This window comes from Heterocephalus glaber, unplaced genomic scaffold (genome assembly GCF_053883595.1).
Source record: "Heterocephalus glaber isolate CG9 unplaced genomic scaffold, H.glaber_assembly_v1.0 deba00001688, whole genome shotgun sequence".
In the NCBI taxonomy this organism is placed as follows: Eukaryota; Metazoa; Chordata; class Mammalia; order Rodentia; family Bathyergidae; genus Heterocephalus; species Heterocephalus glaber.
In genome coordinates, this window is record NW_028258413.1 from 7,555,848 (window position 1) to 7,581,478 (window position 25,631).

General features: G+C 47.0%; 1 protein-coding gene across 5 annotated transcripts in view; it reads left to right on the top strand.

Moving 5' to 3' along the window:
* Positions 1 to 20,892, top strand: part of Cenpe (centromere protein E) — a 55,939-nt gene extending 35,047 nt beyond the window's left edge. For all 5 annotated transcript variants that reach the window (XM_021245423.2, XM_013066079.3, XM_021245417.2 and 2 more), the window contains 11 exons: positions 1,219 to 1,323; positions 3,033 to 3,251; positions 4,515 to 4,703; positions 5,517 to 5,720; positions 7,417 to 7,641; positions 9,498 to 9,683; positions 10,259 to 10,371; positions 17,422 to 17,519; positions 18,407 to 18,590; positions 19,352 to 19,641; positions 20,443 to 20,892. In XM_021245423.2, coding sequence (XP_021101082.2) covers positions 1,219 to 1,323; positions 3,033 to 3,251; positions 4,515 to 4,703; positions 5,517 to 5,720; positions 7,417 to 7,641; positions 9,498 to 9,683; positions 10,259 to 10,371; positions 17,422 to 17,519; positions 18,407 to 18,590; positions 19,352 to 19,641; positions 20,443 to 20,531 — 1,902 coding nt within the window. In that variant the 3' untranslated portion in view covers positions 20,532 to 20,892. The remainder of the gene's footprint in view (positions 1 to 1,218; positions 1,324 to 3,032; positions 3,252 to 4,514; positions 4,704 to 5,516; positions 5,721 to 7,416; positions 7,642 to 9,497; positions 9,684 to 10,258; positions 10,372 to 17,421; positions 17,520 to 18,406; positions 18,591 to 19,351; positions 19,642 to 20,442) is intronic.
* Positions 20,893 to 25,631: the final 4,739 nt, after the last annotated feature.

Below are 25,631 nucleotides of genomic sequence, written 5' to 3' on the forward strand. Positions count from 1 at the left end.
TAAAGAAGCCAAAAAAATTTCCAGAAAATGCCACTTAATTTTTCATTTTTAAGAAAGACATGTTGCCGGGGATTTAGCTCAGTGGTTCTGTCACCTGCCACGCAAATGCAAGGACCTGAGTTCAATCCCTGGTACCAAAAAAAAAAAAAAAAAAGAAAGAAAGACATGTAATAAATAAAGCAGACATTTTCCTTGATATCATTTCTTAATATAATTTCTAAAATTTTTTAAAACAAGAAATAGCATTACTATACATGAGATATTAAAAGATTAGATTTGTCGTCAAGGATTAAAGCCCTCATTTGTATACCTCTCTTGATAGAGTTCTAGAAATGGCTCTTACTGCTAGAGCAGTTGGAATCGAAAAGGCAAGAGGAATATAGAAGTTTTTCTAGCGTGACTTTATGGGGAATCAGAATGATGTAGCTTAGAAAACCTAATCGAATCCTCTTAAGAAGAAGCAATTGAAACAAAGCAATTAAAAAACATTTTCATTTCCATAATTTAATAATGTAGGAAACAGTATTATTTACAGTTTCAACAAAACATGGAATATTTGACAATCATCCTTATGTGGACCCTAACTAAATTGATAAAGGAATTTAATTTCACAACTGTTTATTAAGGGTTGGTCATTCTTCCAGGTACCAGAGTGGATACGTTCACCAAGGGGGAGAAAGTGGGCTTTCTGTCTGTTTTCTACTTGTTAATCAGAAATGCAGGATGTGGGCCAGGGATTTAGCTCAGTGGTTCCACTGCCTGCCTGGCAAGCACAAGGTCCCAAGTTCAATCCCTGGTACAAAAAAAGAATAAATTTTTCCTACTTTAAAAAAGAAGGTCTATAGAGAAATGGAGGATGTGAAGAAGACATTTTCTGTTGCAAGGTGCCAGGAAGAATGCATCACCAGGTCTTGGGACACCGGCCAGAGCAGGAGATTTTGCTAGGTATCACCTGGCAGGAATAATTGTACCGCAGAGGTCTGGGAGAGCAGGAGACAAATAAATCAAAACTTAATTTGCAACCGTGGAGACTAAGTTCTGACCCCGAAAGCTGGGGACTTCTGTCCCCAAAAATAATGTGGTTTCCACTTCCTCAGTGAGTAGTGGGCACTCCCTGAGACATGGACACACTGTCACTCATCTAAAGTGTAACACTTCTGCTACTGCGTCTGACATGAGTGTGTGAGCATGGCTGAGCGTGTTCCTTCCTCTGCCCAGGACCATCAGCCCCACAGGGAGGCCAGGAACTCTGGAAGGAGGTCGCCATGTGGTGGCGAGCAGCCTCTCGCCAGAAGCCTGAAGGAGAAGGGCCTCCGGATAGGAGTAAGTGTTCCTGTCACCCCGCAGGCCCCACGGGGACCTCTGTGGGGCAGAGTGCAGTGTGTCCCAAGTGTTGCCATGTATGAGGGGTGTGCACACGCGTACACAGCAGGGGAGCACACAGCTGTGAAGGCCTCCTGCACGGGGGACAGCAGAGCACACGTGCGAAAGGCCAGAGGGTCGCGCCACACAGCTGTCCTGTCTGGGGGAAGAGCCGTGTGGAGTGGGGACCAGCGGGCGGCACAGCTGGCTCTGGGCAGCCCCTGTGGCTCGAGGAGCACAAGGAGGGGAGGCGGTCAGAGCCTGACAGGACTCGGGGTTTCCTCTGGGTGAGAGCGTTGACCCCAGGAGGCCGTGAGCTGACTTGGGGCCAGGGGACATGCGCTGCTGTGATGGAATAGCCCGGAAGCAGGAAGACCATCTGAAGGACCGAGTGCAGTGGTCCGGGCAGAGGTGCTGGAGCTGGGTCCACAAGGGGAGTGGTGGAAGTAGTAGGTAGGGTTTGGATTCTGCATATGCATGGACGGAAGGCCAGTGAAACACGGGCTCTCCGAGGACACATTTTATATCATTTGTCACGTTCTTGACAGCAATCACTGCTCAGTGTCGTAATGTGATTCACACTCCAACCCCTGTGATAGTAGGGGTCTCCTCCCCAGCAACCAGACCAACGCACAGCGGCTTTTCTTTCGTGGGGCTCATTACTGTGAGCTTCCTCCCCGGAGTTAAGTGTGGCACTGCGAGGTGACTGCAGTGCTTGGCCTGGACGCGTCCCCACTGCCTGGGAGCTGCTGCCTGCCTGGCCTCCGCCATTGAGTGCCCCGAGTGCTGCCCTGGCTCTCAGGACCATCCCTCCGGAGAGAGGCTGTGTTGCTGCCCTTGGGAAGGAAACCAAGGCAAGAGAGGAAGCTTAGCATTGCCCACAGTGGCACAGCTGGCAAAGTGACAACCAGAATTCTGTTTAAAAGTTGTATATATAAACATTTGTACAAATACAATTTCATTTCCTTCAGGTTATAACATCTGCATCTATTTTGTCGGTTACACATGCAGACACATGTAGTCTGTATATTTCATCTGATCCCCTAGAAAACCGTGACAGTTACCGAGCGGTCATGTCATTGAGCAAAAGGCCCAGTGACTTCCCATGTCCGAAGGGACCAGGCTGGAACTGAGCCCCCACTCCAGTGAAGGTTAGCAAACAGTCAGGCAGATGGCAAAAATGTCCAGGTGGCTTTCCCAAGGCAGCGGGGTGGGCAGGTGGCCTCTGCTAACTCACGCTGCTGTCGGAACCCTTAGCCCACACTCAGCCTTGAGCTACAGCAGACGCAGCTCACGTTCACTCGGGTTTCTCTTCAACTTGGCTGACTCGCATTCAGATCAGGAAGGTGCAAATGACGAGAAAAAAATACATCAGAATACTGTGGGGCTGCAGGTGTGGCTCAGTGGTGAGAACATCTCCGAGCATGCCTGAGGTCCTAGGTTTAATCCACAGTACCCTTTAAAAAATGATGACAATACTGTGTCTAGCATATTGTTTTAGTTCCCACAATAATGTTATATTATCTATAATCCTAAACCAATAGGTTTCTTTTTTTTAGCATAAAGGTCTTTATGTCTTTGCTACAAAAAGTGTTAAAATATAAGTTATGTCACAGTGTTAGCAGTAGAGCTACTTATGTTGAATTGAGTGAAGTTTAATTTTCCTTCAGGAGCTTCTGAAGAGCTACTCGGAGCTGGATAATCACTATGAAAGCTTGAATAGATTGTCTCTTGACTTGGAGAAGGAAATTGAAACCCAGAAAGAGCTTTCAACAAGAGTAAAAGCGAACCTCTCTCCCCAACACCCACAGAGCAAACAGGTTCAGAGACTTCTCACTGCCAGCCAGAGGTGCTCCATGGAATTCCACAGAGTCATGAGGAAACTTAAGGTACCACCATTTTTTAGGGCTATCCACATAAATGTGACCATAGACTGCAGGCACAACTCTCAGTGCGTTGAGGTACTCTCAGGAATTTGTGATTTGCTGTTTAGAATCCTTACCACAAACAGAAAGCATGTGTGGGTCCCAGAACACTATGTGCATGCAGGATTCTCACCCAGTACCCATTCACTCAGCAAACCCAGGCTCTGCCCAGAGGCCTAGACCCCAGGTCAAGGTGCTCCAGAGACGGATCTGGGTCACGTCCCAGACATGTCACACTGTGGGGGGGGGGGGGGTAACCAGGGAACACATGCAAGGACACCAGTGTGTGCAGTGGTGTGGCAGGCCACGTGTCGAGTGGAGGCGGGGCTCAGGCGGCACAGGTGGGGTTGAGTCTGCGGATGACGGAGAGCCCAGGGCAGGCGTCTTAAGTGGCAGTAGCAGAAAGCGGTTACCGCGGGGTACTTCACTGCAGAATGAGACAGGCAGGTGCAGTACGAAACCAGCTGTGCTACAGGGCAGGTTTCCCAGGGACCGAGAGGAGAAGATGGTGAAGAAACAGCAGCTTCGAGTGCTAGGTTCATGTGGGTGATCGTGGAGGTAAGGCAGGCAAGTTTGAGTTGAGTGCCAGGATCTGTCACTAGCCAGGTTTGGGGATGGTGGGTACCGTTAACCAGCAGCAGGGTGAGGCAGGGGTCCAGGTGGCAGCGTGAGGTGTCCGAGGCTGAAATACCCATGATGAGATGTTGAATACGAGCGGCCAACTGGGCATTCGGCTTGAGTCAGGTTTGGCGGGAGAAAGGTCAGGACTGAGATTTGGGGCTCAGCGACAGTGATGGTGACAGATAACGCAGCGTGTGCGAGGAAGGGCAGTCATGTGGAAGGTGGCAGAGGGCCGGGGGGCGGGGGGGATGGAACTCAGAAGAGCCCAGAGGGCGAGCTCGGGGAGTCAGGCAGGAGAGAAGCAGGCAGAGCTTTCCCTACAGTCCGGGCGGGACAGAGCACATCCTGGGGGAGGAAGATGTCCCCGAAGGGTGCAGGTGTGACTTGGGTGGCTGCCAGGTTCCCACCCTCCCTGCTTGCCTCTTGGATTCCGATAACCCTCCCACAGATGCTCACTCGTGGGCAGGAGAGGCTGTTGGACTCGCGTCTCCAGTGTCTGCCTGGGAACTGAGTGATCTGCAGCTTGAAGGCAGCAGGACGAGGCTGTTTAGCCACAAAGCAACCACAGATGAAAGTTCATTTTCCAATGTTTCATTTTTCTGCAAGTATGTGTTAAGCCATGTGACAAAGATAAAGGAAGAGCAGCACGAATCCATCAACAAGCTGGAAATGGCTCTCGTGGGCGAAGTGGAAAAGCAGGGTGAGCTGCGTGACAGGCTCCAGCGGGCATTCGACGGGCCGCGCACAGAGTCCAGGCTCCACAGGCTGCACCGGCTTATGGATCTACATACTGAGGTACGATTTATTTCAAATGGACTCAATTGCATTTTAATCCTTTCCATCACATAGGAAGCCTCCTTTCCATGCGTGTGAAGCCATGGAAATGAAAATGGGCTGCAGGCTGACAGCTGGTCAGACAGAGATGGCCCGTGATGGGCCAGCTTCCTTTCTGGCTGCTGTAGACACAGAAGAGCGGGCGGAACATTAGCAAGTAGGGGTTTGTGGAATCCCAAAATAAGTTTCCGAAATTTTTGCCACTCATTCTTCTGACAGAAGACTACTGTGTAGACTACATAAAGCACTCAAAAACATTAGATGCCTTCTAAAACCAAATCCCACATGGCCGGGGATTTGGCTCAGTGGTTCTGCCACCTGCCCTGCAAGTGCAAGGACCTGAGTTCAACCCCTGATACCAAAAAAGAAAAACCTGTTCCACGTGTCGTGGGAGTCAGAAACCCTTTTATTGCAGCAGCTCCGGGATTCGCAGCTCCATGCACGGCTATGTGCACAGAAAAGTGGCATTGTGGACCCTTGATGCATGGGGACAGTCGGTCACAGCGTGTCACTGATGGGCATGTCACTGAGATTCCAGTTCTAACAGGGAGAATTGAGATGTGCCTCTGTCACATAGCAGAGTGCCAAAATGTTGTTATGCAGATGACAGAAGTTTTAAACTGGGATTATGTTTCCTAGTTTGCTTTAAATTATTAAGAATGAGAGTCCGATGGGTATTTCCCTTTTTATATTTATGATGCTTTATATTTCATCTGATATTTGGATTCAAACTTTCCTGGTGGTGAGGCAGTTCAATGCCTATTTTTCTCACAGGAAATTCTCAAAGACCTGTCAGAAAATGAGTTCTCCAGCATAAAGATTGAATTTCAACAAATACTGAGAAATCGGAAAGAAATGACTCGGTTTTTGGAAGAGTGGCTGAGTACTCATTTTGACATAGAAAAGCTTAAAAATGGCATCCAGAAAGAAAACGAAAGCATTGGTCAAGTGAATAACTTCTATAATAACAAAATAACTGTGAGTATGAATGTTTTATGCTATCTCACCCTCACTGTCCTTTGCTTTGATTTTTCTGTCTTGTTTCTAGAATGGCTAGATTTTACATATCCTTAATTTATTTATATATGCTTTATGAGAAACACTGAGTTTGTAAAACACTCTTCCTGAGGCATATCATGCTTCCGTAAGGTAATTAGGTAGTGTATATAAATCTGAGCTGTAAGGGTGACACCCTTGGTGGGTGTTTTTGGATAGCAGCCCTTTATAAGACCCATCTTCTGCGAATACACACACTCTCAGTCTGTGGCTTGTCCTCCCAATCTCACTGCAGTCTTTCACTGCAGACTTTTGGGTGAAGAAAGGCCCTTGGCGATACGTCTTTCCTAGTTCCTGCCTTGTTGTGTCTGAAAATCAGTCAGCCAAGGTCACCTGGGCTCCTGCTCTGTCACCTGCCCAGGGGTGTTACTGGTTTTCACCTTGAAGTGAACCCTGGGGTCCGTTTTAAGCTGCATGTCACTGTGCTGCTCTGCTCTGTTTGTGGAGGCCATGCAGTCTGTGTCTGCTGTTGCCCCTTTGCTTGCGGGTGTGCAGCTTGGTAGGGATGTTGCTGAAACACTTCCTCTTCCACAGTGTGTCAGAGATGAGCCAGTGAGGGGATCTGTCTGTGCTCTGACCGCTCCCATGGACCTACACAGAGCTGTTCTGCAGCTCCTGATGTCAGGCTGCAAAGTTGAAATTTTTATTACTCTTCCCAAGGTGATTGGCCCAAATGACTTGATTCCTGAAAAGCAGCATTGCTCAAGATGAGTTTGTAACTTGCTTTGCTTTTCGTGAATCAGTGTGTTTATTCTCCTTCTAACACAATACCTCCCACATGTGCCCGCTAAGATACAGTGTCACAGCTGCTTCCGAGAGTCACAGAGCAGAGGGGGCTGGGCCAACCCATAGCCTCCAGATGGGCTTCATTCCATGTGTTTGAGGATCTCTCTTCTGACACTTGAATTTCATCTGTGAACAAATCATACTGAAATAAGGACTAATGCTTTTTAGATTTAAAAAAAAAAAAGCATTTTCCAGGGAGTAGCTCATCCCATCTGTAGAATAGTCAGCTTAGGAAACGATAATTGGCTCTTTCAGAAAACAGTCCACAGGCAACAGAGAAAGGCACAAACCAGCATTTGAATAAGGTAACCTGTGTACTGTTGTGTGCTGTTCTTGTAATATTGAGGTGCAGCTGTGGTTAGGTTAGAAAGTAGGGATCTCTCCACGTGGCTCAGCCTGGATATGTGGCCTCTTCAGCACCCTGCAAATAGGAATTGATAACTTTGCAGTGTAAGGTCAGAAGACCAGAGCAAGGAGAGTCCAGGATGCCAGAAGGAACAAATTAACTGAAAATCCACTGAGCCAGATGGAGTCGCACACACCTGTAGTCCTAGTACTGGGGGGGAGGCAGGAGAATTACAAGTTCAAGGCCAGCCTGTGCAGCCACTCTTCAAGTGGCAGTGCCATCCTGTCACTGTCTGCAGATGAGCGAGCCCTGCCCAGCCTTGCTCTGCTCTTTCCCGTGGTCAGTAGAGAAGGCCTGGAAGTGCGGGGGGCAGGCAAACCCCCAGGAGCACTGTTCCAGGGTGTGCTAAATAGCGAACCTCAGCGTCTCCGGTGTCCTAGAATCCTGGTGTCTTCTCATGCCACAGTGGTGCTTGCCGTTCTCTAGGCCATAATAAATGAGTCCACGGAGTTTGAGGAGAGAAGCGCTGCCAGGTGCAGAGAGTGGGAGCAGGACCTGGAGTCGGCGCGGGAGGAGAGCAGAGCGCTGCTCAGAGACTGCCAGGTGCTGGCCGCCTCCCTGTTGTCGGCCCACGGTGACCCTGCCTCGGTGACCCTCCTGGCCAGCGAGAGTCCTCAGGTGCCCCCAGGAGCTGCACAGCTGGCTACACAGGTGCGGCTCTTCGGGGCACAGCCCAGAGCAAAAGTGTGTACTGAGCGGTGTGTGAGCACGCGTGTGTGTATGTGTGTGTAAGATTCGCTGGGTTTTTACATATAATTCACCAAAACTAATTATAAAGATAGCCTGTATCCAAGATCTTTTGGGTTATAAAACAAGTAAATTATACCTTAATTTGAATACCAGATTCATCCAATGCAGGTTTTTACTCCGTAGGTATTACCGACTTTCATTATAAATTTCCTAAGTCATGTGGCTTTCTATTAAAATGTAATCTCTATGCAAAACAAACATTAACTGGAAGAAAAATAGCGATTTAGCTTATCTGACTTTCCTCAGTGCCTTTAATATTGGTTATATTACAGTCACAATAAAAATGTAGGAGGCTGAACCTATAGCAAGACTGTTTCACGGTTTGACTTGTAAGAATCCATGTACTGTGTAAATAATCCGATCACATCATTGGCTTCCCTCTCGTGGAAGCTGGCAGACATAACCCAGCGTGCTGCCCTGTTGTTAGCACCCAAAACGGCTGCGTAGGGACCCAAGAGTAAGGTAAAGTTCAGGGATGGTGAGCCTTTTAGACCTTTCAGAGATAACAAACAGCCCGCTCTGACGCGTGCCACAGGTTCGCTGCCACTGATATCGTGCATTTTTACCAAAACAAATAACTGGTAGTAAAACCAACCACAAGTTTAGTCATTAGCTACCAGCAAAGACTGGGATATCCCGAGTCCTGTGTTTTGATGTGCAGGTCGGTGTATAATCCCGTCAGCTGATAGGGTGACACAGGGCAAAGATGAAGTTGGTCTTCCAGAGCAGTAATACACGGAAGCAGGGGAAATTCCAGCCTCACTGCCCCCAAGAAACACCCAGCAGGCCACAGCGCACGATGCCGTGACTGCCCAGTGCTCCAAGCCTGCGGGAGCCCACAGGGAGAGTGAGCAGTGGGCAGAGTGCAGTGCAAAGCTGCACGCCGCTGAGGGCCTTCCTGTAGGGTCAGTCGCTGCCACCTGGGGAAAGAGCGGCGTCTTAATACGTGATTTGAAACAGCAGGTGAGCTACCTGGAGAAAGGCAAGGCTGGCTTCCTGTCTCTACACAAAAACAAATTCTAGGTGGGCCAACACAAAAAAGTGAAAAGTATGTGCGTGTGAATAATACTGTAAACATGAAAAAAGTCAGTTATTCAAGTTTATCCAAAGTTGATACATACGTGCAAAAACCTGGGAATAACGTAAATGTTAATTGCATAAAATGAGATTTGTATCCATGAAAACAAGAAATATGCGAGATCTGCACATGTTGATAGCAGAAAGAGCCTTGTGCCATGTGCTTAGTACCCACTGGGGTCGTGGGAAGGGCACCCTGGAGAGGGTTTGGTAGTCCCTGCTTCGGGGCCTCTGGGGGTCTCAGGTGGGAGACTTCATTTATGCCTTTGAAGTTTTCCACGTTTGCATTTTTTAATTTCAAAACTAATGAAAAAAGGGGGAAGATATGTTACATGTATTACTGCAGGGAACCAGTTAATGAATGTACAATGAACAGCGTTCATTTCAAATGTAAGTGCCCATGTAGTACGCTAAGCGCTGTGCTAACAGGTACACAAGGTGACCGCTAGGCTCTTCTTCTCTGTATCATTTAAGAATTTGCTGGCAGGTTATGTCAAATGTTGGCATTTTTTCCACCCAAAAATCTGCTAGCTGAAAGAAATAACATGACTGTAGATTGATATCTGATCCTAATTATCTGTCCCTGTCAGCACCTCGTAGAGATGGTCCTGTGTCTCAGCTCGGTGTACTGTGCTTCTGTTTTCAACATGTGCCTCACGGATATGTGCTTCCTCTAACAGAAAATTCAGGATCTGGAAAGTTCCCTGCACAAAGCTAAAGAAAGTGCTGTGTGTAAGGAAGACGAGATTAGAAGGATCCAGAAAGAACTCGAAATGTCCAGTGACGTAAATGCGAAACTTCAAGCCAAAGTTAATGAATCAAATAAATTCCTTGAAAAAACAAATGCAATGATCCAAGCACTTCAGGTAACTTCATTTTATAAATAAAAGTTGTTTTTTGCAAGCTGTAAAGTTTGACAAATAATTTACTACCATGACCTTCTCTCTCACCACAACTTCCTAAAATTCCTACAATGTCAAAATTCATTATTGAAATTAAAATAGAATGGATAAGTGATCTGGGGTACATCCATGCAGTAGAATATCATATCATACAGCACTTAATAGAAATGAGCTATCAAGCCATGAAAATGTGTGGAGAATCATAAAGCATATTGCTAAGTGAAAGAGGCCATTCTGAAAAGGCTACATACTATACATTTCCCAATATGTGACATTTTAGGAAAGGCAGAACTAGAGAACTGTTAAAAAGATTGGCATAGGGCCAGGGATTTAGCTCTGGTTTCACTGCCTGCCTTGCAAGTGCAAGGTCCCGAGTTCGATCTCCGGTACCAAAAAAATATATACTTCACATTAAATACCAAGTTAGGGCTTTGTAGTTTGCTGTTTTGAAACATTCCCATTACAGCAAAGGCAGCAGATGACTCTTTAAAACTAGAGAAATTGAGGCTCATCATTCTACTCTTCTCCATACAAATTAGGACGAAGTTGCTTTAGGAGCAAAGCCGTATAAGGAAGAAATTGAAGATCTCAAGACGAAGCTGGTGAGATCAGACCTGGAGAAGATGCAGACTGCCAAGGAATTTGAGAAGGAGTACGTCTGTCCATTCCTATACCAGTAACTTAGAAGTGGCCTTTGCATAGCACTCGGAGTGTGGGGACGCACACTTGTGTTCCTGGAGCACATGCTGACCACAGTCTCTGCGCTCCTCACTTCACGCTCTTTGGTGTGCATCTGCATACAGATAATGCTTCTTGGCCTAAAGGCACCAGGGCCCAGAGCACATCCTCTCCTTAGTGATGCACCTATTCACCGTTCTGTGTTAGAGCGGGTCCAGAGTTCTTTGTGCTGTGACACAGTGGAAGGATTTCCAACAGGCAGTGGGAAGACTGAGTTAGGGGAGTGCGCCTTGCATTAACACTTCGCCTTAGCCAGGCTGCTCACCCTGGGCCCTCATCAGTCAACTAAAGGAGAGCTCTGGGTTCCTTCAGTATTCCTGAAGAGGTCTCCTGGTGCCTGGTACTTCTCATACTTCTTAATCTTGAGGAAGTGTCTGCTGATGATGTCCAGTTCTCCCGAAGGTAGCACTGAGTCCTCACGCTTCTGAGCAGGCTTCCTTGATAGAGCTTACTGTTTCAGGGAACCTACCCTGCCAAGTTCCCAGTTAGAAAACGTTTGTAATTCTAGGATACTCAGCAGATATTTGCATAGTGTTTGGGGGGTGGTTTTGTTTGCAGTAGTGGGGATTGGACCCAGCACCTCACCTGTGCTAGGCAAGAGCTCTACTACTGAGCTACATCCCTGGCCCCTTTTAATTCTTACTTTGAGAGCTTCACTATGGTACCCAGGCTGGCCTCAAACTTGAGATTCTCCTGCCTCAGCCTCCTAAGTAGCTGGGACTACAGGTATTCACCACCACACCTAGATGCTTTCATAGCTTTTATCAGTGCTGATTAAGGTTTAAACCAACCATTCGTGAACTCTTCCATGGGGGACAGCGAATTTGACCTTGACCACTTCTCCTTGGACCCCACTGCCCTCAGAGTTTGCTTTCCTGACAGCATGGAAGGGGAGCTGTTCTTCTCATGTTCTGCTCACTGTGCCTTCAGGTTGCTTCCTGGAAACAGCCCAGTTGTGTTTGTTTTATAGAACCTCTAATATAAATGTGTTCAATATCCAATTAAAAGCTATTGGACTTCCAATTTTGTTTTAATTAATTTTATTGGTGCATTTTAGGTATACAATATAATGACATTCTTCATTGGAAATTTGCACCTTTACATAATTTCTCTTGGTTCTTATTTTTTCCCCATTCCCCTGCCCTCCCTTCAACCCCTCCATCCTTCCCTATTTACAAAGGCTTTGTTTCCATTTCTTCATTTTCTCATATTAATTCCATTCCTTCTTTCCTTTCCCATATCCCTCCCACTTCCCCTTCCTCTTTGCCCCTTTTCTTCCTATTTCACATTATCTATTATATCTTTTAGACCTTATTTACATTTTCAGTTTTTCACACCAGAGAAACTACTGGGTATTTACACATGTGTGTCTTGTTTATTTCACTTAAGAGTATCGCCTCAATGTGCATCCATTTAGCTATAAATATCTCTAATTTCTCATTTTTTATGGCTGAGTAGTACTCCATTTTATTAAAAAAACACATTTTCTTTATCCAGTCTCAAGTTGATGGGCAACTGGGCTGCTTCCAAGTTTTAGCTATTACAAACTGTGCTTCTATGAACATGGGTGCACATATATCACTGTGATATGGTTATTTTAATTCTTTGGGGAAGATACCCAGCAGGGGAATAGCTGGGTCAAATGGGACTTCCAATCCTAGGTATCTCCATACTGATTTCCACAGTGCTTGCACCAGTCGACACTCCCACCAACAGTGGAGCAGGGTTCCTCTTTCCCCACAGCCCTGCCAGCATTTGTTATTGGTTGATTTCATGCTAGCAGCCATTCTTTCTGGAGTGAGGTGGAATCTCAGCATTGTTTTCATTTGCATCTCTCGAATGACCAGTGATGTTGAACACTTTTTCATGTACTTATTTGCTATTTCTTCCTTGTCTGAGAAATGTCTGTTCATTTTAGATGCCCATTTTTGGATTGGGTCTTTAAATTTGGGAGGTCTGATTTTTTTAAGTTCTTTATAGATTCAAGATAGTAGACCTTTGTCTGAAGAACAGCAATTGAAAATATTTTCCCACGTTGTGGGCTATCTCTTCACACTGCTGGTGGTTTCTCTTGCTGTGCAGAAGCTTTTTAATAAGAAGAGATCCCACTTGTTGATTGTTTGTGCTAGTTCATGGGCAACTGAGGTTTTGTTCATAAAATCTTTTTGTACACCAGTGTCTTCAAGAGTTCTACTTAACCTCTGTTCCAGCCAGTTCAGCGTTTCTGTTTTGATATTTAGATCTTTAATCCATTTCGATTTTAGTTTAGTGCATGGTGAGAGATCTAGATCTAGTTTTAATCTTTGGCAAGTTGAAACCCAATTTTTCCAGCACCATTTCTTTCTTTTTTTTTTTTTGGTTCCAGGGATCGAACTTGGGTCCTTGCACTTGCACAGTACACAGCGAAACTACTGAGCTAAATCCCCAGCCTCCAGCACCATTTCTTAAAGAGGTTATCTTTCCTCCAGTGAGGGTATTTGTCTCCTTTGTCAAAGATGAGGTGGCTGAGTGTGTCTGGAGTTGTTTCTGCATCTTCTAATCTGTTCCACTGGTCTTCAGGTCTGTTTGTTTGCCAGTACCATGCTGTTTTTATCACAGTAGCTTTATACTATAGTTTCAAGTTGAGGGTTGTAATATCCCCTGCCATATCTGTGCTGCCTAGAATTGCTTTTGCTATTCTAGGTCTCTTGTTCCAAATGAATTTTTGGATTGTTTTCTCAAGGTCCATGAAGTTTGTTGCTGGGATTTTAATTAGGATTCCATTGAATCCAGCAGTTTTGGAAGTATGGCCATTTTCACTATGTTGATTCTTCCTATCCAGGAGCAAGGGATGTCTTTTCATTTTCTGATCTCATCTTCAATCTCTCTTTGTATTCAGAGTGCCATAGTTTTCAGAGAAGAGGTCTTTGATTTCTTTTGTTAGGTTGATTCCTAAGTATTTCAGTTTTTTGGATGCTATTGTGAAAGGAATTGTTTCCTCTATTTCTGTCTCAGTCAGTCTGTTGTTCATGTAGAGGAAAGCTGTTGATTTTTGTGTGTTAACCTTGTATCCAGATACTCTACTGAATTTGGTTATTAAGTCTAGAAGACTTTTGGTGGAGTTCTTGGGGTCTTCTATATAGAGTATCATGTCATCTGCAAATAATGACAATTTGACTTCTTCATTTCCTATCTTTATTCCTTTTATTACTTTCTCTTGTCTAATTGCTGTGGCTAATGTTTCCAAAACTATATTGAACAGGAGTGGTGATAATGGACATCCTTGTCTTGTTTCTGATTTTAGTGTGAAGGATTTCAGTTTATGACCATTTAGTATGATATTGGCTGTTGGTTTTTCATAGATGGCTTTTATCGGATTGAGGTAGGGTTTTTTGTAGGGTTTTTATAAATAGGTGTTGGACTTTGTCAAATGCTTTTTCTGTATCTATTGAGATGATCATATGGTTTTTGTCTTTGGCTCTATTGATATAGCGTATTACATTTATTGATTTGTGTATGTTGAACCATCCCTGCATCCCTGGGATGAATCCCACTTGGTCAGGGTGTATGATCTTCTTGATGATCTTCTGCATTCTGTTTGCCAGTATCTTATTAAGAATTTTTGCATCTGTGTTCACTAGTGAGATTGGCCTATAGTTCTCTTTTTCAGTTGGGTCTTTCTCTGCTTTGGGGATCAAGGTGATGCTTGCTTCCAGGAATGAATTGCTTCCCTTTTGAGTATTGCTTCCCTTTCAGTTTCATTGAAGCGGCACTAGTTCCTCTCTAAATTTCTTGTAGAATTCAACAGTGAAGCCACCAGGACCCAGGCTTTTCTTAGTTGGTAAGGTTTTAATTACACTTTCAATTTCATTGATTGATATTGGCTTGTTTAGAATTTTTAGGTCTTTGTTCAACTTTGGTAATTCATACTTATCTAGGAATCTGTCCATTTCTTGTGTTTTCCTTCTTATTGGCGTATAGTTTCTCGAAGTAGGTATTGATGATCCTCTGGATTTCTGCTGGGTCTGTTGTAATTTCATCCTTTTCATTCCTAATTGCATGGATTTGGACCTTTTCTTTCCTTTTTCTGATAAGGTTGGCCAAGGGTTTGTCAATTTTGTTTATTCTTTCAAAGAGCCAACTCTTGGCATCATTGATTTTTTTGTATCATTCTCTTAGTCTCCATTGCCTTGATTTCTCCTCTGATCTTTATAATTTCCTCCCTTGTATGAGCTTTGGGGTTGTCCTGCTTTTCATTTTCTATAAGCTTGAGGTTCAGCATCAGATTGTTTAATTGGGCTTGCTCTGTTTTCCTAATATCAGTATTCACTGCTTGAATTTCCCTCGTAAAACTGCTTTCATTGTGTCCCATAGATTCCGATATGTTGTAATGTCATTATCATTTAATTATAGGAACTGTCTGATTTCGTCTTTAATTTCCTCTGTGACCCATTGGTTATTCAGAAGTGTGTTGTTCAATTTCCACATGTTTATGAAATTCTTGCATTTTTCTTTTGCTATTGATCTCCAGTTTCATCGCACTATGGTCTGATAATATACAGGGGATAACTTCAATTCCTTTGCACTTACTTAAACATGTTCTATGAGCGAGTATGTGGTCTCTTTTGGAGAATGACCCATGTGCAGCTGAGAAGAATGGGTATTCTGATTTTGTGGGGTGGAACACTCTGTAAATATCTGTTAAGTTCATTTGTTCAAGAGTTTGATTGAGTTCAAGTATTTCATTGCTTATTTTTTGTCTAGTTGATCTATCTATTTGTGACAGCGGGGTATTGAGGTCCCCCACTACTATTGTATTACTGCTTATTTGATTTTTCATGTCCGTTAGTATTTGTTTTATATAGTTGGGCGCACTAGTGTTTGATGCATATATGTTTATGATTGTCATCTCTTCCTGTTGGATTGTTCCCTTTACAAGAATGTAGTGTCCTTCTTTGTCTCTCTTAATCAGTGTTGGTTTGAAATCCACTTGATCTGCAAATAGGATGACTACTCCTGCTTTTTTCAGGGTTCCTGTCACAGGGAGTGTTATTTTCCACCCTTTAACTTTCAGTCTTTGAGCATATTGTATGTAGCATATTGTTGGATCTTGCTTCTTGACCCATTCTGCCAGTCTATTTCTTTTGATTGGTGAATTGAGACCATTAACATTGATGGTTATAACTGATATGTACTGACTTATTATTGTCATTCCTTTTTCTTTTTGTTGGATTCTCCCCCTTTGGGTTTAATTTCTTGTCATGGTGGACGGATTCATTCTGCTGGGCTTCCTGGGGCTGTGATCCTCTTTGTCTTTTCCTAGGATATTGTCTGAAATTTTTTGGAGTGCCGGTTTGGTATTCATGAAGTTCCTAAGGTGCTCTTTGTCATGAAAGTATCTGATTTCTCCATCAATTTTGAAAGATAGCTTTGCAGGGTGCATCAATCTGAGTTGGAGGCTGTTTCCTTTAGGGCTTGAAATACATCACTCCAAGCTCCTCTTGCCTTGAGGGTTTGTGTTGAGAAGTCTGCTGTGATTCTGATGGGCTTTCCTTTGTATGTGATTTATTTCTTTTCTCTAACTGCTTGTTGAACTTTGTTCTTCTGTTGTGTTTCTGGAATCTTAACAATTATATGCCTATGTGTAGATGTTTTTTTGATCAAGGCTAGTTGGAGTCCTATATGCCTCGCTTATCTGTATGTCAAGTTCTTTTCCCCTGCTTGGGAAGTTTTCTGCCATCACTTCTGTGAAGAGTTTTTTTATGTCATCTACCCTCTCTCCTGTTTCTTCATTGACTCCAATCAGTCTTATGTTATTCTTTTTTGCATCATCTAGCAGCTGCTGGATTGATGTCTCATGGTCCCTTTAAAGAAATTTTTCTTTTCCTAGGCACTAATTGTAATCTTATCTTCTATACCTGAAGTTCTGTCCTCACATTGGCTCGTTCTGCTGTATAAACTTTCAGTGGTATTTTTAATCTCCTAGAAATCTGTTTGTGTCTGTTTTATGGATTCCATTTGTTTCCTATGTTGGGGTTCCATCATGTTCCTCAGCTCCTCTATTTTTTTATGTGTGACCTCTCCAGATTTATTAATCATGTCTTGCACTATGGTCACAATCTCTGCTGTTATCTGAGAAATTATTTCTGATTTCATTTTTTCTAGATCTTCTTTTGTTGCCAGTTCAGGGAGTCCAGGTGGTTGAGTATCAGATTGTTCCATCTCGTTTCCCTTTGGGGTTGCTTTAGGTGATCTGGAAGTTTGGTTTGGGTATTTTTGGTACCTGGGATCGAACTCAGGACCTTGCGAGGCAGGCAGCTAAACCACCGAGCTAAATCCCCGGCCCTGGAAGTCTGGTTTTGAGACTTGTTTATGTGTCTTCTCATTTGAACGGGGGTTGCTGCTGGCACCTGCTGGGTATCGTGGTATGGTGGCCAGGAAGGTTCACGTCCTCTGCACTGGGGGTGGCGGTTCGGCAGTCGCATTGGGGGCTGCTCTGCCCCTTTGTGCTGTGGGCGGTGGTATGGCAGCCCAGAATGTTCACCTCCTTGGTGCTGGGGGCGCCTCTGCTCCTCAGCGTTCTACACAAATAGTTCTGGAGGCTGAGAAGTTCAACATCGAGGTTCTGACAGGTCCGCAGTCCAGTGAGAGCTGCTCTTTCTGCCTCTGAGTCAGGGCCCTGCTGTGGTACTTCCAGAGGAAGGACTACTGTATCCTCATGAGCCCAACGGTGGGAGGGCAAACAATAATTTCAAGGTTTTTAAACATTGGTTTCTCGCTATTAAGAAAACCGGACTGTCCTACAACCAAACAGAATACTTCCAGTGTGATGCCCTCCTGAGTGTGCAGGAGCTGACATTTCCGAGCAGCTCTCAGGCTGGCCTCCCACTGCTCGTGGTGCTGTCCGTACAGCGCGTCGGGGCAGGAAGTGCCTGCCGACAGTAGTTGCTGGGCTTTTACACATTTTCACTATTCTTCTCATCAGAATTATTTCTGCAAAAGCCACTGTAGACCATCAGAGAGAAGTAATACGGCTGTTGAGAGAAAATCTGAGAAGAACTCAGCAAGCCCAAGACACCTCAAGTAAGTACACAAAGCAGGCATTTTCAGATCCTTTCCGTCTTCCTCCCCAGCGTAGTTTTGAAAACTATGGATTTCACCTTTGTGTTGTTACCAGATCTTTACTGTTTTCCTATTACTGAAGATCCTTCCCCACTGTAAACGTTGAGCTGGTGCCAAGCACCGTCCGTAGCTTGAACTTTCTGGGTGTCCTCGTAGGACGGCAGCGCTCTTGGCTCTGTGGGGAAAGAGAGGTGATGACGCTCCACTGCACAGGGCCAGCACATTAGTCTTGATTCCTGGGTGACTGTCAGGTTTATGCAGGCTGGGATTCCTTTATCAGAGGTGCTTAGGGTTTAGGATTTTTCCACATTCTGAAATATTTCATAGACATGACCAGATGACAGGCTGAAGCCTAAGTCTAAACACAGAGTTGTGGATTTATGTTTCTTAGACCCCTCATTCACACGGCCTGAAGGTAATTGTATATAATGTTTCCAGTAATTCTGTGCATGGAACCTGGTTTGTGTGCAGTGGGCCATCAGGAAGCAAAGCAGCCCAGTGTCGCTGCCCAGGGGCCACCCTGAGTTGTCCCGTGTGGGGTGGTGCCAGGCTCTGAGAGTGGCTGTCCGCTGTCTCCACCCTGTGTGGGGCACTTGCTGGGTGCCCTCCGGTCAGCAAGTGTAGGTGGAGCCCTCGGGTGCCCCCACAGGATGGTCCCCACCAGCCCCAGGGGACACAGAGGGCAGCACAGCTGGGGGCTGCCATCCCCAAAGGGATTCAGTGGAGTCAGCTGAGGAGGCTCCAGAGACCTCAGAACAGGGTAACTTCCGGGAAGGGGTGGAGTGCGGTTGCCATAGTACCCAGAAGATGAGTGAAGTCACCGCCCCGGCCGGGCTGTTTGCTCACAGTGATTGTGGAGCCTGGTGACCCGCAGCCTCCCCAGAAGCCCCTGACCTGCGGTGGGGGTAGCGGCATTGTGCAGAGCACGAAAGCGCTCATCCTGAAGAGCGAGTACCTGCGGCTGGAGAAGGAGCTGGCGAAGCTGAAGCAGCAGAACGAGCAGCTGGTGCAGCAGAAGGGCGAGCTGCTGAGGTGAGGGCACAGGACTCTTCGGTGGGTGGTGGTCAGCCCTCCACCTGTGGGAGGCAGAGCCCTGAGGGCCGGCAGTGCAGCCTCTCACTGTGAGTTTGTGAATGGAGTTCTCTGTCCAGCTTCTTCTTCTGGGAAAATTAGAGTCCAGTGCTGGCAAGCTGCTGAGACCTCTGGAGAAAGTAGGCCTTAAATTATCTCACAGACGCACAGCGCTCCCCGAGAGGGCTCTGAACAAAAGCAGAACCTTCAGAAGCACGAGAGAGGACGCAGCCCAGGGCGGGAGGCGCAGATCACGGGCTAAGCCATCAGAGTAGATCCGGAGGATGGTAGGAACTGGGCTGCTGAGAGAGTCGCTTTTAATAAAGGCTCGCCAGCAAGTCAGAAGGCTGCTTAGCGAGGGCTTGCAGCGCGATAGCCATAGATAAGCCTCCCTGGGTGATGCTGATTCGTGTGAAAACCTAATGTTGCATTTTAAAGTTTTTCCAAAATTCCATGATGACAGAGTTTTACTTCAGCTCTTCGATTTACACAGACACAGCATTAGGCTGGCCGGGCATGGTGGCGCACACCTGCAATCCCAGCCCTCAGGAGGCTGAGACAGGAAGATCACTAGTTCAAACCCTAACCCGTCCAGAACTGCAAGCTGTCTCAAAAAGCAAAAGAAGTAATAAGAACCAGACCGTGAGCCTGCAGTGTCAGTGTGATAGAGCAGCAGACTTCCTGACGTGCATCTGACTAGCTTTTGTTTCCTTGCACTCAAGCAATAACCAACAGCTCTGCAGCGAGCTCAAGGCCTGGAAGGAGAGAGCCCGCAAGCGGGAGGCTCCCCAGGAAGTAAGCTGTGAGGCTTTGCCCAAGTCACCTGTTCGGGCGCCCAGAACCGGCACCACACGGAGGCCCAGCGCCCCTGCCCAGTGCAGGGAGCGGAACCTGCAGGACCCTGCACCCCTGGACTCACCCAGGTCGCGGTTTTTTGACCCCCGTTCCAAATCCTTCCCAGCCCCGCGTCCAGCTCACTACTTTGACAACTCGAGCCTAGGCCTTTGCCCAGGTAAGACCACCAGTTGCCTGGAATACAGGTGACACTGGCAGCTGTCCTGAGTCGTCGGCCCACAGCCACCCTGGTGCCTGGCCAGCTGCTGGCTCCATGGCAAGCCCGCTTCCCCGGGTGCGGCGCTTGGTGTGGCCGCTTTTACCCAGGGGAAGTCTTCACTCTGCCCCTGAAGCCCTCCGCATTGCTAGAAGACAGGCTGCTTTCTTGGGGACACAGGCCTCCTGCTCATAAGCAGACAGTTATTAGATCCCTCGCAGTTACTGTCCTCACCAGTACTTGCTGCAGCATGATGTTATGTCACTGTCCCTGAGAGCTGGACTCCTGCTCACTCACTCAGGAGCAGAGCGTTCCTGCTCTGTCTCGTGTTAGACTCTCGTTGCCACACTCCTGCCCGTAGAGCCTGTGCCCATGGGTCGGTCCTGGAGCATTGGGGTAGCTTAGGTGAGGTGCAGCTGGCCACTCCCCACCTGAAGGAGCGGCTGCCGTGAGGCAGAGCATCTGTGTTCAGAGCACAGTGAGCTCTGGCGATTTGGAGGGCTGAGGGGCCTGGGCTGGATCCATCCTGAGAACGGCAGAAACCTCCCTGAGGGAGGGCAAGGCGTGCACGCTCAGACAAGCAGGTGAGGGGACAGGGGCAGCCCCTCGTGGGGACCAGTGCGTCTCAGGACAGAATGGGGAATGAACCTCAAAGGCCCAGCTAAGGTGCTACATGGCTCTCCTGAGTTCTGCCTCATGTCTGACCCCCGCTTCCGTGCAGGTCCCTCACAGGGCTCACGTGATTTTCCTTTGCTTTCTCAGAGGAGCAGGCTGTGGGCACAGAGAACGTGGACCCCGAGTTCCTGCCCAGTGCTGCACTCAGGGATGCACCCGAGTGCAGGATGCAGTAGGCCTGTGGCAGCAGGCCCCACCCACCGGGGACCAGGGCTCACCGTGTCCTCCTCACAGTGGTGTCAGTGTCCAGCAGAAGCTCAGCTGGGTGTTCACTTGGCCGCTGAAATTGGAAGATGAAGGAACCAGGATCATTGAGAATGACAGCAAGACCTTCTTGCATATGATGCTTTTAAATCTTGGCCTATTTTATTTATTTATATATTGTAAAGAATAAAGTTACTGAGGGTAATTTCAGCCTGTCAGTGTAGGCACAAAATGTACACAGCTTTGTTATTCACATATGACTTGGACATGAACAAAATTTTAAACTCCTTTTTAAGTCACTTGCACACTGAATAAACATGTAATTCTGAGTCAGTTCCTTGCACCATGAATGGTTCCTCAGTGGGACTCGCCCTCTGCTCTTGCTGATGGTCAGGAGGTTGCTGTGAAAATACACAACATTCTGGATTTCAATTCATAAAGTGAAGCAGGGGCTGCGTCCTCTCACTTCCAGCCCTGACATCCCGTGAGTTTTAACCCTGCTTTCCCCTCAGCCCCTCGCCCACCCCTGTTCAGGCTCTGGGGCAGGCTGGGTTCTGTCAGGCTCTGTGCCCCGCACGCTGCACTTCCTGCTGGAAGACACAGACGCATATACTACCACTTGCGTCAGACAGGACAGAACCAGAGTCCCTGCCGAAGTCTTCTGACCCAGGTCCCACAGACATGGCACACTTGGACGGGCGTCTTGCATCCACAGGACTACTCGGATCTTGTGATGCAATGTGAGGATCCTTCTAGGGTGCAGCAGCATATCATATCCTCAGAGATGTCTGTAGCCCTGGAACGGTTTAACAACTATGGATCTAGGAAGCACCTAACACAGTCATGCCTGGGTACACGGCTACTCTGAAACTCATGGGTACTTGATGCATTTTGACACCAAAATTTTGTCCCAGTACCTGTCAACTGGTGTACTCAACACAAGCTGGAACTTGCCAGTGTTGATGCCTCGTGACCCGCTGCCTTGGCAGCCAAAACTCTTGTCTGGTACCCCTCTTCTGTGGCTCTCCTTAGGCCTCTGGAGACCAATGGACAGTGAGGACCCAGGTGCCACCATATTGCTCTGTCACATGACTGAAACACCAATTAAAACAAACATACTCAAGGTCATCCAAAGGAGAAGCGTCATCAAGGCAACCTTGGCTCTTCTTTGGTAAGACATTTTATTTGAAGGGAGAGATTATGGATTACATGATAAGCATTACTTTAAAGCCTGTGGACTGGATATTTTCCCTAAGCATGCTACCATAGGAATTCACTCACACCTAGGGGAAACAATCCCTGTGTATCCATTTCTCCTCAGACCTGGCCCTCAGAAGTCTGACTTCTCTCCTCTCCATCCTAACAAAACACCGTAACTGAGCTGCATGTGTGGTTCCAGATGTTTGCTCCTCCACTGAACAAAAAGTAACTCGAAGTAGTGGCAAAGTTCACCTGAACAGGAAAACTGCCCTAAGGCCGTTGAGAGGATGATTAAGCCAGGTGTGCACACTTGTCATTCCAGCTACTTGGCAGTCTGAGGACTGAAAGTTTGAGCCCTGCCTGGGCAACTCAGTAACACCCTTTATCAAAATTTAAAGAGGTGGGGCTGTATCCATGGCAGAGTGCTCACCTCAAAAGCACAAGGTCCTGAGTTCAAGCCCTAGTCCAAGGACACAAAAATGTTTATGTATTAACAGCTTTCTCATCGCTGGGAGAAACGCTTGGCACTGCTTTTAAAGGAGAGGTTTGTTTCAGCTCATGATCTCAGGGGTGTCAGTCCATGGTCAGCCAGCCAAGGCAGAAATAGTGCAGCAGAAAGGCGTGCAACTAACAAAACTAAGGAGGCAGAGCACACATAAAGGGCCTAGGAAGGGACCAGGGACCAGATACTGTCCCCAAGGTCACCCTCCGTGGCACACACAGACACCCACAAGTGTGCTTTCTGATCTCAGACATCACACAAATCAGGTTGACAGGAATAACCATGACAACCAGGTGTGGTTATGCATGCCTGTAATTCCAGCACTCTGGGTGGCTGAGGCAGGAGAATTATAAGGTCAAGACTGGTGTGGGCAACTTAGCATGACCCTGTCTCAAAGAATAAAAAAAATGGCTGGGGTGTAGCTCAGTTTAAGGCCTTTGGTTCAATTCTCAGTACTGAAGAAAAAATACATAATTCCTTCAAATCTCTTCTTTTGTACTGCCTACAGCATGTACACTGGTCCTCTTGAAGTCATCCTGTAGTCCCTTAAGCTTTCTTCACTCTTCATTGCTTTTTTTCTTCTCCAATTCAGTAACTTCAGCTCCCCTTTCTTCAAGTCTGCTAATTTTTCTACTTGATCAAAAATCTGTTAAACCTCTGTAATGAATTTTTCAACTCATATTTTTTTGTTTCAGAATTTCTATTTTGCTCTTTTTATAGTTCTTCAGTGTCGATATTCTCATTTTTATCCACTATTTCCCTGGTTTAATTGTCTGTTCTCTTATTACTAAGCTTCCTTAAAGTGATTATTTTAAATTCTTTATTAGGTAACTCATAGATGTCCATTTCTTCAGAATTCATTTCTGGAGATTTATCTTTGTGCTTTGATCAAGGATGCTTCCCTATTTCTTCATGTTCCTTGTGATTTCCCCCCTTTAGTTTTATGCATGAAAAACAGCCAGCTGGGCCAGAGATTTAGCTCAGTGGTTTCGCCGCCTGCTGCGCAAGTGCAAGGACCCGAGTTCAATCCCTGGTACCAAAAAAAAAAAAAAAAAAAAAAAAACGCCAGCTCGGTGCAGTGGCACATGCCTGTATTCCAGCTACTCAGAAAGCTGAGGCAGGAGGACCACTTCAATCCAGGAGTTCAGGACTAGGCTGTACAACACATGAGACCCTGTCTCAAAACAAATGAAAAGTGTGAAAACAAAGATACTGTCACCTCTCTCAGTCTTCGTGAACTGATTTTGTACAGGGGATCTTAACAAGTCAGGGCAATTAGAAATTCGAGGGGCTTCCAAAGTCCTTCAGGTGGTGTATGCACCCTCTTAGGGCTGTGCTGTAATTTCCCAATTAGAGAATTATTTTTCTCATTACTAAGACAGAATGGCTGACAGCCAAAGTTAAAGGAGAAAAGGTTTATTTAGCTCATAGTTTGTAGAGGTTTCAGTCCTTGTACAGTCACCTGGCTCTAAGGCAGGGTGGCACGGCAGAGGGGCATCGAAGAGGAGAAACAGTTCATGGCAGGCAGAAGGCAGTGAAGCAGCAAGCGACAAGCAGCAACCCTCTTTCTGTCCTTTACATCCTATCCAGGCTCCCCACCCTTGGGGTGGGTAGCACTTACACCCAAGGTGGGACAGCCTTAATCCTAGCATCACATCCTTGATCCAGAATCACACACCCTAGATCCAGCTCCTTCCGAAAAGCCCCACCTGTGAGCGCATGAGGCTTTGGCTGGGCGGGGGGGGGGGGGGGAGCATCTAGGCACGGGCCATAACAACAGGTTTGCCAGTTTCTTCTGTTCTCCAGTGCTGTCTACAGCACTGCAGCTTCCTGTTGCAGTGATGGCTAGCTGCTCCCTCTCCTTTCTTCTCAGTGGCTCACAGGCATCCCAGCCAGGCCTTTCACCTTTAGCTCTCCAATCTTGATGAGACACAGGAGCCCTCATGCAACTTAGGGAACTTGGAGCTCCAGAACACCCTCCAGCCCTTCCCTCCCATCCCAGGATGCAGCTGCAGCATAGGTGCTTCCTCCTTTGGTTACTATGCTGAACCTCACTGGCCTGTGCCACAGCACTGTAGGCTCTGCTGCTGCAGGAAGCTGCCGGACGGGCCACCTGCACCATTCTGTCAGGGAGCAGAAGCCAGCACTCTGAGCAGCCCTCCAGGAAGCTGGGACATGACATGAGTTCCACCCTTGCAGCCTGGGCAGCAGCTTCTCGGATTTTGAGCTGTGCCGACAAATCGGCTCCTCCGCCCACCTCAGTGGAGCTGTTCTGTTCTGTACTCACCTGAGGCACTGTCACTTCTTAACTCATTCACAGAGTCCTCATGAGGGGACTTGAAAGGGATTTGGGTCTGAACATGGCTGTTTGTCCATGACTCGTGGGGGTGAGGGCCTGGCTTCCTCGTCTACCATCTTGCTGACATCTTGCTGCATCTCCCTCAGAAGCCGCCTCGATGCTCATGAGCTGAGTCTTCATCATGAGGAGTGATTGCAAAGAAACATGGAAACCAGCAACGGAAGCTTTAAGAGGTTAAAGCTGCATATTCAGAGTCCAGCGCATGGAACTTTTCAAATGCAGGCCGACTTCCTCCTCCTTCCCTTTCATCCGCATCTGGCCTGCGAGTCCACTGGATGGTGCCACCCAGAATCAGGGCGGGTCCTCCCCTCTCACTGGCCACACAGACACACCCGGAAGTGAGGAAATGCACTTTACCAATTCCCTAGGCATCTCTCCACCCAGCCGAGTTGTCAGGACTTCCTGTCACAGTGCCACTCCCACCTGACTCCCGAGTGCTGCTGGGCCACCCAGTTCACGATGGACAGCACGGGTCAGGTGTTGGCTCACGATGCCACCTCACAGATGAGAAAGCCGAGAGGTGTGGAAGTGAGCACTTGCTCACCTAGCCGCGGGGACACGAGGGGCCCGCCCGCCCGCCCGGGCTTCCTGCCTCCAGCTCTAATTCCTAACCACAGTGAGTGCCGAGCATCACTTCGCTCCAGTAACAGAACAAACCTGAAAACCAGCCATCAGAAGCTTGTTTACTGCAGTTAGGTCCAGTGGAGTTAGCCCAGGCCCAGGGCCCAGGGCCCTGTTCCTTCTGGGCTCTGCTCTGGCCTCGCAGCAACCTCAAACTGGCTGCATCGGGGTGCGAGGAGCTGGGCGGGCCTTGAAGAGGACAGGCAACCGAGAGGTGGAGGGAGGGGAGGGACAGGGACAGAAGAGGAACCGAGGTGTGTGATGGCCGTGTACCAACTCCCACCAGGATATGACCATGACATACTGCAAACACGCGCTAATAAAAAGTGAATAAAATAAACTAAAAAATCCCAAGGCGGCAGCACAGAATCCAGGCACATGTGCCAGCCT